At 39.9% G+C, this 14,175-nt stretch overlaps 1 protein-coding gene across 1 annotated transcript in view; it reads right to left on the reverse strand.

The window, feature by feature from the left end:
• trim9 (tripartite motif containing 9) overlaps positions 1-14,175 on the reverse strand; it is a 45,145-nt gene that overhangs the window by 20,699 nt on the left and 10,271 nt on the right. Inside the window, exons 2-3 of the mRNA XM_046062304.1 lie at positions 6,434-6,529; positions 5,032-5,154 (exon numbers count right to left, since the gene is read on the reverse strand). Of these exons, the coding sequence (XP_045918260.1) occupies positions 5,032-5,154; positions 6,434-6,529 (219 nt within the window). The remainder of the gene's footprint in view (positions 1-5,031; positions 5,155-6,433; positions 6,530-14,175) is intronic.

The following is a 14,175-nucleotide window of genomic DNA, read 5'->3' on the forward strand; positions in this document are numbered from 1 at the left end:
CAGAGGCAGTGTGCCTCGGTTTGTACATATTTAATTAATTTTCCAAATTAAAGCACTATGCTGGTGCTTACCGTGGCATAAAGACTAGTGAAACAGCGATCCTGGCTCTGTCCAAAGTTTGAAAAACACCTACCAGCATCTCCAAAGCTAACTAATTAACTAATTATCTTGTTTGTGTAATCCAAAAACTGAGAGGAGTCTTATTATCACAGTGAGGTTGCCAGCCAACCAAGAGAAACTCCAGGAAGTCACTCTGTCTGGCCAAGGAATTATCCGGCACATCTCCCCTTAGACTAGTTATTGTCCTCTGCTCCCAATCTTGATGCTAAGCTTAGCTAACTGTCTCCTGGCTGTAGCTTCATATGAACAGACATCAGAGTGGTCTCTGATCTTCTGACCTAATGCTTGGTAAGAAACCTACTCAAAACTATTCCCGTAAAGACTCTTATTGTTAGTGTATTGTTGTAAGTGCTGTGGAAAGCTCAGATATCTGAGACTTCTGTGTCTGCTGCCAAATGGTAAGTTTATGATGCAAGTCACATTTTCCTTTTATAACATTCATGTTTACTAAGTGTTATCATTATGTTCTTGATTTTCTGACTAAATCCAAATCTGTTCTGTTCCCAAAAGTCAGATATAAGCTTCCAACACTTTCGCTCCTGAATACACAGTCCCAAATCTTTCTGAGCAACTGTTAACAAAAACAGAAGAATGTGGAAACTTCACCGTGATGGATTAATAATTAAACAACTTTTATATCTTTGTAAGTTACATATCCTACTGACATAAAGTCAGAAAAATGGCTGCCTGAAAGGAAGAAAATTTGTCTGTCTGGAAAATTTCTACCAGTATAAGATAAAGTATGAAATTTTCAGTCAGTAGGGCTGTAGTAGCTACAAATGAGGACAGTGAGGTCATGTCTTCGGTTTTATGTCTTTATATTTGACTGTTAGACACATAGCATTACACATAGCAAGGTTTAAAGGCTAATACAGATATTTTTTAAGACTAAAAACATTTCTATTTGATTGTTTTCTACAAAAACTATAAAGTTAAGTTAAAATATGAAAAGAGATTTGCATCTGGCTTCCCCGAATTATATTTTGTTATAATGTGGATTAGACTTTAAACCAGCATTTGGGAAGATAAAACTTAAATAAAAACTAAATGAACATAACCACTCAGTGTGACACACTCCCTTCTGCCTCTGCTGTCTCTTGAAACAAACACATTGGTCAGTCTTCCTGATTTGCAGAACTTGACTCATGCATATAAGGACTACTTCTCACCTCCGGGGCTTCAAACAACAAACTCAACATGTCCCAGTCACCATGGCGACTGGGCTTTGGCATCAGCATGATTGACCAAAGTAGAGCAGCAGGTAGCTCCGTGGGAGATACCAAGTCAGCTGGTCCAGCCTCTGTTTAAATAGACATGAACAGATTTTATGTTTTCTACGCTCTCTATGGTTTCTTTCATGCGACTGAATCTGCAGAGTTAATCAGGGCACTTCATTAGTTTCTTAATTGGACACGTATAAAATGCATAGCTGGCATTTTGTTTCATGCAACAATGCAACTTTTCATCTGAAAATAAATCCTATCTGAGATGCTACTTCTGGGAAATACACAAATTACTACGTTATCATCAGGAGTGCACTGAGATAGAAATTTGTCTCATTCAATTACGGCTACAGGATGACTTCCGCCACTGAGCCACATGCTAATGAAGCAGAAAGCATCCCATTGACTGCTAATGTCAGAGGGGCTACAATTACTGGAGGTGCACTCCGGTGAACAAGCGATGCCTCCCCCCCTTTTTGATGTCTACCTAAAGTTGGGTACTCTGCCCTCCAGGAGCAAATGAGAAACACAAGAAAACTCTGTGGGAAACTCCTATAGAAGCAGAGTAAGCAAGCAGCACAGATACACATGAGAGACCGACACTGAAAACACAAAAAAGAGTATCAGCTCTGTTGTGGAGAAATGTGTCTTTCTGGCATTAGGATTCAGTGAACAACACATGGAGGCACTGAGCGATCAGATCTGCACTGAGGCACATTAAAATTCCTCCATCTTGAAGGTGTGAATGCATCCGATGCTTCTCTGCCCCTCGATAAACATCCATTCATCACTTAACGGCCATCAATCATAAACAAAACGGATTTTGCATTTTAATCGTGCACAAGGGCACCCAAAGCTAGGCCCTGCAGCTCTGCGACGCTGCAGTTTCAGAACATGCAGTTCCAGTCCAACCTGTGCCACCTATGGGCTTTAAAAGTTGTGGACAGTGTAAACAGTGGCAGTTTAGGGCTGCAGCTGTAAACTTGTCACAGTGAGTTCCATCTTCAAGCAACAAAAATAAGTAATAGCTGCTGTAAATTTGACATTTGTGACACTGCAGGTAATGAATGTAACAACTACAGTTTGTTCAGCTGCTGTGAGAGTTTTGTTGAGCATATTTCCAGCTAAATTCTGGGAAAGGTACACACTGTTCAGAGTATGTCCTTGGTCCTCCAGGGCTGTCCTGGTTACTTTGCAGAAGGAGGGATTAAAAAAATATATTAGTATGGTTAGATTCATCTCCGTCTTTGGCATTAAACTTGGATTTAAATCTTAGAAGTTTCACAAGCTGTTTTAACACTTTTAAAAGCTACAAGCAAATGCGATTTGACAGATGTCTCGTGACTGTTGATAGTCTGTTTTTCTTGACTTGTAACCAATCAGATGGGCAGGACATTGAGCAAGACTCCAGAGTGGGGATTATCTACAGAGAGAAAGAGGCAGCTTCAGAGACAAAGTAGCATATTTTAAAATAAATTTAACCCTGACAAAACTACGGATCGATCCGAACCATGAGTTTTGTGATCCGTTGCATCACTAGTGACGTAGCATTGATCACTCTGAGGGGGGGGATAATTTTTAAAATTATTCAGCAGAGGCAGCGATATACAAACCAGAAAGGGGGAAATCCCACGAATCCCCCCCTTCAAATCACACCCTGGCTACAAGTACTTTATTTATTAGTTACGAGAAACTATTCCATTAGTTACCAGTAACAACTGATTATGATATCTGAACTGCAGAGCCCCATAGATTTCAATGGAAAAAATATGCAACTTATAGAATAATTATTAGTAACTAAAAATGAAGAACTAGTATCTAATCAATTGTTACTACCAAAACGGGTATAGTCACTAGTAAAGTTTTAAGAGAAAAATGTTAAAACGGCTTGAAATAAGGAAGTGCAAAAATATTTGCAAATCAAAGAGTTAGTTATGGACAAGGCATTCAGTTAACACTTCGCCACAATTTTCTGATGGTCCAATGCCAGAAAAAGCTTATAATAGACAGACAATAGTCACGAAATACAATTTTTTGCTTTATTTCCCAGTGTTAGATGAGAAGATTGACACCATTCCCATATTTGTACGCCAACTGCAGCTGGTTAGCTTATCTTGGCATGATGACTAGAAATGTGGATAATCAGCTGGCATGGCTCTGTTAAAAGTAAATTTGCCCACCAGCACCTCTAAGTCCCACTAATTAACACATTATACACGTTTGTTTAATTAGTACAAAAAGGGTTATCTGCCCCTGTGTCTTGGTCAGGAGCAGTGACTTCCTGGAGTCTCTGGTTGACTGGTAATGTCACAAACATCTTCGACTCCAGCAGGATGTGAGCTTTGCAATTGCAAAACCCTTAAAAGACATAATGCAAACCTCAAAAACACAAAGAAAAAGCAGCTATTCAAATTTATTTGAAATACTAACTGCCTTCAGGTGCCGGAGTGGTTCTCAAACCTTTTCACATTAAGGACCCCTTGCTTTTAGATGTTTTATTACAGAAAATGTATGAAACCCATGGCCAAAATAGTCATACATTTTGTTAGTGTATTACTTATGTAAGGAATTGTAGTGAAAATACTCCCAATAACTCCCTCAAGGACTTTTAGAGTCACTGCTATAGAAAACTACGTATAGAACAGCCAATGACCGAACAGCTCCTCCTTGGTAGAGAATAATATTTTATTTTAGAATTTATTTTATTTAGTTTTTCCATTTGTGAGTGATTTATGAGGCACCATCCCTGAAATGCTTCACAACTAAATATTTCATATATGGAGAGAGGAAAGGAAAACGTGTGTGTGTATATGTATGTTAATGTGTGAGAGTATGAGCATGCTCGCAAGCTGTGTTTCTCAAACCACCTACACATGTGAGACCATGATTCTACAGAGCGTCCAAGCGTGAAATTGGATGCTGCACAAATGTATCTCTCCCTCCTCCTGCACTCATGTCGAAGCCATCTCTCAGTTTTGTCCCTGTGTTGCAGATGGTTTAAATACATTTGTGCCACTTTAAATCTCTGAAATAATTCCAATCGTATTTCATGTCTGAATCTGAATCTCCCTTCTAAATCTTACTGTCACCAACACTGCATACAGCTAAAAAATGTCCATCTTTGAAGGTTCTTATTCTATTTTTATGTCCGTATTACTAATTCTGTGCTGAATCTTAAACTTGTAATGACAAAATGTTTCAAATGGGAGAGCTGCAGACATAGCTTTAGCTTATCTCATTTAAAATGCCTTTTGAAACAAATGAGTCTATGTAAGTTGTGGATTTTGGCCAATTTAACTACAAATAACGCACAATTTACATGACTGCCAGCCATTTTTGAAGCATCTCATATAATAATGAGATGCATTTCTGTCCCTCTAGGCAGCAACTGCTTTCGGTTCAGTCAGTAGAGTCAGTATGGAAGCCACCAGTTGCCACTGTTTCTACTGTAACATCAAACTCAACTCAAATACCTAATTCATTAAAAATATTCTTACAATTGTCAGTGGATAAGACACCTGCCTTTGTTGTGGGAGACCTGGGTTTGATTCCCACTGCAACACAACCACCAATTTGTCCCTGAGCAAGATACTTAACCCCTAGTTGCTCTGCATGCCACCTCTGACATATATAGCAATTGTAAGTTGTTTGGATAAAAGTGTTAGCTAAATGAGTAAATTTCACTCACCTTCAGTTTGTGTTCATGCTCTTTGTTTACTCGAGACAGCAGCTGGGCCTTGCGTCGATTCAGGGCATCAATGAGGGCATCGCACTGCGCCACCAAACAGGCCTCAAACTCCACTCCATTCTCCTGTGACACAACAGACAAAGGCTGGAAAATCACAATACTGGCAGAGTAAAGCGTTAAAATATACAGAAAATTTTAATTAATGTTGACCAACAAGCAGAAGCGATATTAATGAGTGATGCAGAGTCCCTTAGGCAATCATGGACATCAATTTAATAGCAGGATTAACACAGACTTGTATGGAGATGATTACATTTAAAGAGCATGTAATGTTTGCTTTAAGAACCTGAGTTAAACGACGGGATGATGAGATTAAAAATGCATCTTCATTCACATGTTCCCTCCAGCAGCTCGCCATCATACAACGTGGGTGACTAAAAATCATCATGAAGCATCAGCACCACGGGATGACTGAGTGACGGACGTACAATTACGCATTGCTGCTTTTCACACTTTCCAAATTCCCGCTCCCACTCACCTCGATGGGTCTCCGTGGAGCATCATCCCACTGCGTCACAATAATCACTGAGGGCATTTAATCCCACCTCCCTTCTTTATCAGCCTCTTAAGGTGACCGCAGCTTTGTCACCACAGAGAGCAGAAGGTTACAAGCATCTAAATCTATTCCTGGTCTATTGTGCTTACTTACACTAAGTACACGTGATACCACTGAATGTAAAAAGAGCGATATTGCCTTACTCAAGTCACTATTCTCGCTCACACAATTAAAAGAACTTTGTTAAGCAGCAGAGAAATGCTCTGCCGTTACTAGAGAGATGCATCAGTCTCATTGAATGTAACTGCCTTTGTTGTTTCCTGTGTTCTTCACATCCTGGCAGTCTGCGTCTGATGCAATGTCCACGAATGAAATAACTGTCATCATAAATATATTTTAGTTCAACTTCAGAGTTTATCACAATGCATGCTAAAACATCCATTATTGAATTGACTCTAATTTAACAGCTGATGTGTTGAAAATGTGACTTTGATTAAAGTCAAGGGAAAATCAGATTTCAACAAAATATAATTGAAGTAAATGTTGATTTCTAAAAAAGTGCCATTTTCCACCTGTCACGTGCAGCACTGTGGCTGGATAATGAACATACTCCAAGCCCGGGATTACAAAATGTGAACAGTGTGAAATAGTACGATAAGCCTTCTTGTATTTGTCGATTACTACAGTGACGTGCTGTGGTGGACAGTTTGGGATCACAGAGGGGGATGAGAGATGGGTAACAAATTGCCAAGACAAGTCAGTGCATTATTTCTGGGATGGAGGCATTTTATGGCTGGATGCAGTTGGTAAAGTAGTTGTTGTCTGCATGTGTTTGTGTTAAAGTACCTGGATGTGCTGCACCATGTTTCTCAGCTGAACCAGGAACTCCTTGGCCTCAGTGGCTCGGTCTGACAGGCCGTTGAGAGCTTGAGACAGCTGACCCTGTGGAGAGCACAGAAAGAGGATATTAGAAATACAGTAGCAGCACTGCAGTTATATGTAATGTGCTGAATTGAAGTAACAATAACAACAACAACTTTAAGATGCATGTAAACTGAACTATACTGTAAAATTGTAGACACCATACAGAATAGAGTCTAATCAAAATGGCGATAGAGTAAAGAAGAGCGTGTTTATGTGGAGCTTATGACATAGTTCTCCATGGGCAAAATTACTTTACTCAATTTCTGGAATAATGTGTTTAATGTTAACTTTATTAGAAGTAAGCTTTTATTTAAGTTTGAAAAAAACCCCAGAAATAACCAGAAATCCGGCCATATGTATCAAACAAAATCACATGTTAGGTAATGTTTTTCTAGAAGCCAAAGATCTTTAGTTGCACAGCTTAAAGTTGGTAATTCTTCCTCTGGCCATAGAGGTCGATCGATTCAAAAGTATTCAAGAGGAAAACCAATAGTGTGAGCTGTGTGATTTAGGTGAAGTGGAAAGAGAGTTAAAAACATTAGCCACATACACAACCTATACAGCTGTCATACTGAGAAAATCTTCTAACTCATAATTGGGCAGTTTTCAAGTTTTGGATGAACTCAGTATAGAATTTAGAAACAAAGCTGCTTTTCATCGCCGCTGAGAGACTGACATTCTGAAGAGTCAAAGTTTTCACCCCTGAGACAAATTGCCTTATTCTCACACACAAAATGACATTTCCAACAAAACATTAAAATGGTTTATATCCAATAAAGTACTTGACTGTTGCATGGTTTTATTATTGGATTATACTGTAGTCCCTGGTCATGCTGTGCAGAGTGCAGAGTGCAGAGTGCATGTGACAGGAAATGCCATTGCTTTAAATGTGTGCAATGAAATGCTCCTGTTTGGATAGTAAGGGAAAAGGGACGGAGTTGTTCATGTATGTGAAGCGGGGTTGTGTGAACAAAGGGGCGGCAGAGCGAGAGGACGCCTGACCCCGTGGGAAACACGTTTGGTTGAGTGAACAACCGTCAACTTGGGGAGCGTATTGTCTTCTGAGAGGAATAGACGGTGTTAGGCGTTATGTGAAAAAGAAAAAAAATTACTTCAACTCTGGAAGAGAGCAATAAAATCTGGAACTAGCTGATACAGTGGAAAACACTGAAAACAACTCTGTATCAGCCCAGCTTCTGGCATCTGAGCCGTTCAAGTGGGAAACTGTCTGCGGGGGCCAGCAGCTGACCTTTGACCTCAACGTTTGGGAAACCATGACAGCTGCCGCTAAAATGAGTCTACTGCACCAAGGGACAGTCTGAGCCGGTAACAGCTGAGCAAAGACTGAAATGTAAACTTTTCTGGATTGTGTAGGACTTCAAGAAACTTCCTCTTTGTTAACTTGGGACTCATATTTCAACATCTCAAGAGACTTGAGAGCATGAAAGAGTCGTATGTTTTCTCCCATGTTAGTTTGAATGTTTGTCACAAGGATCTCAAAAACCTATTGACAGAATTTTGAGAACAAAAAGGCCTTTGAAGAGATGGATTTCAGAGCTAATAATGTGTTATCAAATCAGGTAGTCGATATAATGTAAAAAAATCTAATGAAAAAGTCAGAAGTTCACAGAGCCCAAGGTGATGTCTTTGAATTGCTGTCCAACCATCTAAAAGCTATTGAAATTACAATGATATATATAACAGCAAATTCTCCCATTTATGACACAGGAATGAGCAAAAGCTTCCCAGGTTAGCTGAAATAGCTTAAACGATTAATTGATTACCAAAGTTTGAGCATGGAAGCTCAAAGTTTCTCAACCTTTGGAAACAGTATGTAACAAAGGTCTCCCTTCGAGCTCTCAACAACATTTCATGGTCTACATTCATTAATAGTGTTGAAAATTCTGTGGTGGATAAGTGGATCTATTTACATGTTACCAAACGTTTTCCCGAAATCCAGGTATAGTTAGCTTAGCATAGCAGAAAGACTGGAGACAGAGGGAGCCAAGCTAGTTATGTTATTTCCATAATCTGTAGAAAAACAGAAGTGTATAAACGACAAGTTGCAGTTTGATGGGGAGGGTTATGTGCAGGACTATTTCTTAGCCAGGCTCAGAGACTTTTGTAATATCACAACTTGTTGTTTTTTTAACTTTATTTGCATGGATTAACAAGTTGACACAATCCACATAAACTGAAATATTATGTGCTAATTTGAACCAGGCTAGCACTTTGTCCCTGTTACAGTTTTTATGCTAACCTTGGCTAGTTGGCTGTTGTGTAGCTTCATATTTACCACACAGAAATGAGATTGGTATCGCTCTTCTAACATCTAACTTTTGGCGAAAAAGCACATCCACCCAAAATGTCAAACTATTCCTATTTTACCTGAGAGGGTACAAACGTGAATGAAGGCATTTTCTTAGACTGGAAGCAAAGATGTAATAATCAAACTTTAAAATGTAAGTTTAATTCAAAACCAAAACCATAAAAACAAAAGCACACAATTCATACCCTTGCCTCCTGATGTGTTAGGATCCAGGTCAGCCTCATTTTAGACTAAGACTATTTCTGAGTCTGGAATCAGTGAGCTCCATTTCACTTGGACCACTAAGTCGTGCCCATCGTTTTAAGATGCTGCCAATCACACTCAAGTCTGGCTCTGGTGGTTTCATTACAGATCAGCCAGGTCACTCACACCTGCCCTTCCAGTTATCCTAAATTGAGCTCATTTTCTCTTCTCTCTCAGTTTTCTCCTTTTTCCTCTCTGTTATACAGTGATGGACATTGAGGGAGCTGCCGCGCCTCACCCAGTTAACGGTCAGCGTGCATTCAGTGACAGAGCAGATGAAATGAAAAGCACTTGATTGTCTGGAGGCGTTTTTCCGCAGTGACTGTTCGAGAGCCTGCAGAGCTCAGTCTTCAAAACCAGGTCAAAACTTGCCATGAAATTAGAGGCTGTTTTATTTCTACACTGCTTGCGGCTACTTCCTGCTTGGTAAAGACAACAGTGCCATGGCCGGCAGGTCGGCATATGGAAAGACAGACTTCAGCATCCCAGTTTGAGATTTTGAAATTGAGAGGCTACAAGTTAGCATTTCTTCACCTGATGGATTCACATAAAGACATGCAAAAAAGGATCTGTTGTTCTGATCTTGCAGAGTAAAGCTTGTAAGCCTTAGAATGAAAATACAGTATTATAAATATAAATAAAAATGAACCTCGTTTTGATGTGTTGTTTTTCGATGCTTCACTTTCACAAGAGAAAAAGTTTTAAGACTGTGGACTGAGGGGTTTGGCTATTTTTTACACTCCCAAAACAAAATATAGAGCAGGAGAGCTGTTAATGTTACCATAAACTGGCATAGCATCTAGTACCTCTCCTGAAAATAGGATTTTTCTTATTTCTGCAGTTAGCTAATGATATGCTTGTTGGTTCTGAATATAATTCTAGGTAACTACTGTATGCTATTTAGCCAGTCATGCTAACGATTGCAGTTTACACTATAGAAGACAAACACACTTTGCTTAAGCAATACCTTTTAAATTTGCTCTTGTGTTTTTGTTTTTGGTAAGTTTAAAAACAAAAGACATCACTCTTTTGTAACGTAACCAATAACCCCACAAATCGAACTTGCTCTTTGCTTAGCTTTGTTGTAGCTACAGGTAGTAAGCTAGTTAGCTAGACATGCTACTTGCAGCCTACTTTAGAGCAGATAAACACATTGTTTAATCCATTACTTACACTCCTACACTCCTTTATGTACAAATGTAAATGCTCCGCCTTTCTTGTCTTTTCAACCACTCAAAGTGCTTTTTACACTACATTTGCATTCACCCACATTCACACACTGAGCCTAAGTGCTTAAACAGAAACTAACATTCACAAACTGGCAGAATTTGGGGTTCAGTATCTTGCCCAAGGACACTTCAACATGTAGCCTGGAGGTGCCAGGGATTGAACCGCCGACCTCCTGAGCCACAGCCGAAACCATACTACAAACTCTTAGCGAGCAGCAAAATGTGGGCAAGATTTCCATCATTTCTAGAATGATTGAGGAGAACCATAAAGTATACAAGGTCTTTTTTGAGTTTTTGCTCAACAATTCTCGACTTACATTAATGCAATGCAACTTCAAGCTTGTTGAGTCTAAATTTATTAATGCTATAATGTTTGCAATGGGCTACAGAGGATTTTTTGAGGTAGTGGGGGGGTTAGGATGTCCCTGCTATTTGGGAGCACTAATGATCTCAGTAATTAAGCCAAGTGGGAACACGTGCATGGCATGAATAATTCACCAGCAGCTCCAGGGCCACTCAGCGCGTTTCATTTTCTCTCTGCGGCCGAGTGAACTAGCCAATCTGTCAGAGGAAAGCGAGGATATCACAGAGGCGTCAGAGCCAATTTGGATTAAAGCCCCCACTAGGAAGTGGGAAGTGCAAGGAAAAGAGGAGGTAGGTGTAATGTCACAGCTAAGCTCTTAAAGCTGCAGGAAAGGAAAAGTATTTCTCTTCAGGCTAATTAAAAAACACATCCACAAAATGTTCCATCATTTCCACACCAGATGTAGATTTTGAGTTCCCATAACCTACTTTCAAAAAGCTGCGTTACCTGTCAGAGAAAGTGCCCAGCTCATTCTCAGAGCTTTAGTGTTAAGTACTTTCTCTAGTATTCTTTATACAGTGTTTAGGCTTATTTAATCCTGTGCGTAATTCACAGTCATTTGGTAAACAGGCATAAATTGAGGGTAAGGTCGACTTCTAGTGAAAGAAAACACCAAAAAAAACAAACAAACAAAAAATACTTGCACTAAAGCTCTCCGATCAAAGAAAGTGAAAATGAGTGTAATTTTTAACAGCTTGATTAGTGATTGTGTTTCCCCCTACAGTATCAGTAACCAGAGACTCTAACATGAAAGGTTGAAGTTGTTTACACGCACTGCTGCAGCCCTCAGAGAATAGGCTACAGTTTGAAATATTAAGCAGGCGACTTGATAATATTTACCGCCTTGGGAGACTTTCTGTTGTTAAAAATTAAGCTCTTACATCTTCCAACACGCTGGAAGAGTTAAGATTTGGCCAGATTGTGATACTCCTCCGTGTTTAACAAGATCCCATATGAAACCATCTACTACACGCAGAAGCTAAGTGGCTGGTGCATTATTCATTGCTTATATCTGCCGTCATCAATAATGCAGAACAAGTCGTTAACTATCCACACACACACAAAAAAAGCGATGAAACTCTGATAATAATGATGAGGGCTTTTGAAAGTCGCCACAGTTTCTTCGTGTGAAAGTCCTTATTTGACAGACACCTGGGACAGAACAGCAGAAAATGGGGCAGAAGTGATCTATTCTTGTCATCGCTGGATTTATCTGGCGAGGGCGGCGGCATCTGCAGATGATCAAGTTGACTACCTGATGATCTAGTTTGGACATGTCAAATACAATGAAGTAGCAGATAAAGAGTGAAATGAAGAGTGTTGATACTGGTAAAGCTGTGTGAGAGGAAGAGGAAGTTGTGTTCTTCTAAAAGGTCCTGTCAAGTCATTCAGTCAGGTGTAAGATATTTTGATCCTCTTTTCTTTAACAATAGCATATTTGTTGGGTAACTGAGCAGTATCTATTTAGCAAAAAGGTGGCCTTGGGAACAGCAAAACCTATGTCTCTCTCTCTCTCCTGTCATCTTTCTGCTGTTAGCTGTCTAATAAGGACATAAAACTTAATCAAAAATATTTTTGAAAGGATCTTTGTGCTGTTTTTTGGATTTAACATTTGAGCTTTACACCTTAAAATCCTCTGGATGTTTTTCATCTCTGTCATATGAGAATATGACATAAGTCGATTTGTTTTTTTTCCTCCTTACAAGACTGTAAAATCCTCTTTTGCAGTGCTCCTGGGTCTAACTCAAACCCAGCAGTTTACATGAACTACTCTAATAGTTGAAAAGTGTGCATAGAGTAGCGGGGATAGTTCAAAGTTTCCACTCAGGTGTTTTCAATTCCCTCTAGTCAGGTGGAAGCTGTTTTGTTCCACCTTTATTTGGTTCAAACAAAGTCACACAAAATGGAGGATAAACAGGAACAAATTTGAGAGTCATGACGTCACCAAACTCTATGTGCTAATAATGATAAAGAGGTGTATGTTGTCTTACCCTAACAGGTGCAACAAAACTAACAGGAGAGCGAGAGAGCTGTCAGTAAAGTGCAGTTTGTACATGCCCACGCAGTCCATAGAAAAGGTCTAACCAGGCAACATAAAACACCTATGCAGATGGGCTGCATGTGTGTGTATGTAGGGGCTTTAAAGGTCTGAGGCTGAGCCAGTTTGAAAAACGAGGGGTTAAGCAGTTCAAGCCGTGGATTAAATTAATATGGATATCAATAGTTGTAGAAGTAAAACATGCTGCTTATGTCAGTCAGCCTGTAATGTTTAAGGCAAAGTCAGACCTTACCTCACTTAATCAGATGCCATCATGTTGACATACAAAAATGGAATGGAAAGTAATAGTAGTGTAAGCCGACAGGGAAGAAACTTTGTTTTAGCTGTATCTTGATCATTCAATGCTGCACTGTACAAAGTGGCTCACAAGGTGTGGCACATAGAAAATTCAGGAGAGATGTCAGCCATGGCCAATCAATCCACAAATTAGCTCAGTGTTTCCTCTATATGCATTCACGACCGTCACTACTAAAATTTCCCACGATCATTAAACTAAGCGTTACAAATGTTTTCACTCGAGCAAGGCAGCACTCAATGCTCGGCTCGCTTCCTCTCCTTGTTCTATGCAGAACATACAGTGGGTACGGAAAGTATTCAGACCCCTTTAAATTTTTCACTCTTTGTTTCATTGCAGCCATTTTCCAAAAATCTAAAAAGTTCATTTTATTTCTCAGTAATGTACACTCAGCACCCCATCTTAACAGAAAAAAACAGAAATGTAGAAATTTTTGCAAATTTATTAAAAAAGAAAAACTGAAATATCACATGGTCATAAGTATTCAGACCCTTTGCCGTGACACTCATATTTAACTCAGGTGCTGTCTATTTCTTCTGATCATCCTTGAGATGGTTCTACACCTTCATTTGAGTCCAGCTGTGTTTGATTATACTGATTGGACTTGATTAGGAAAGCCACACACCTGTCTATATAAGACCTTACAGCTCACCGTGCATGTCAGAGCAAATGAGAATCATGAGGTCAAAGGAACTGCCTGAAGAGCTCAGAGACAGAATTGTGGCAAGGCACAGATCTGGCCAAGGTTACAAAAAAATTTCTGCTGCACTTACGGTTCCTAAGAGCACAGTGGCCTCCATAATCCTCAAATGGAAGACGTTTGGGACGACCAGAACCCTTCCTAGAGCTGGCCGTCCGGCCAAACTGAGCTATCGGGGGAGAAGAGCCTTGGTGAGAGAGGTAAAGAAGAACCCAAAGGTCACTGTGGCTGAGCTCCAGAGATGCAGTCGGGAGATGGGAGAAAGTTGTAGTAAGTCAACCATCACTGCAGCAATCCCCCAGTCGGGGCTTTATGGCAGAGTGGCCCGACGGAAGCCTCTCCTCAGCGCAAGACACATGAAAGCCCGCATGGAGTTTGCTAAAAAACACCTGAAGGACTCCAAGATGGTGATAAATAAGATCCTGTGGTCTGATGAGACCAAGAT

The sequence above is a fragment of the Micropterus dolomieu genome, linkage group LG11 (genome assembly GCF_021292245.1).
Source record: "Micropterus dolomieu isolate WLL.071019.BEF.003 ecotype Adirondacks linkage group LG11, ASM2129224v1, whole genome shotgun sequence".
NCBI lineage: Eukaryota > Metazoa > Chordata > Actinopteri > Centrarchiformes > Centrarchidae > Micropterus > Micropterus dolomieu.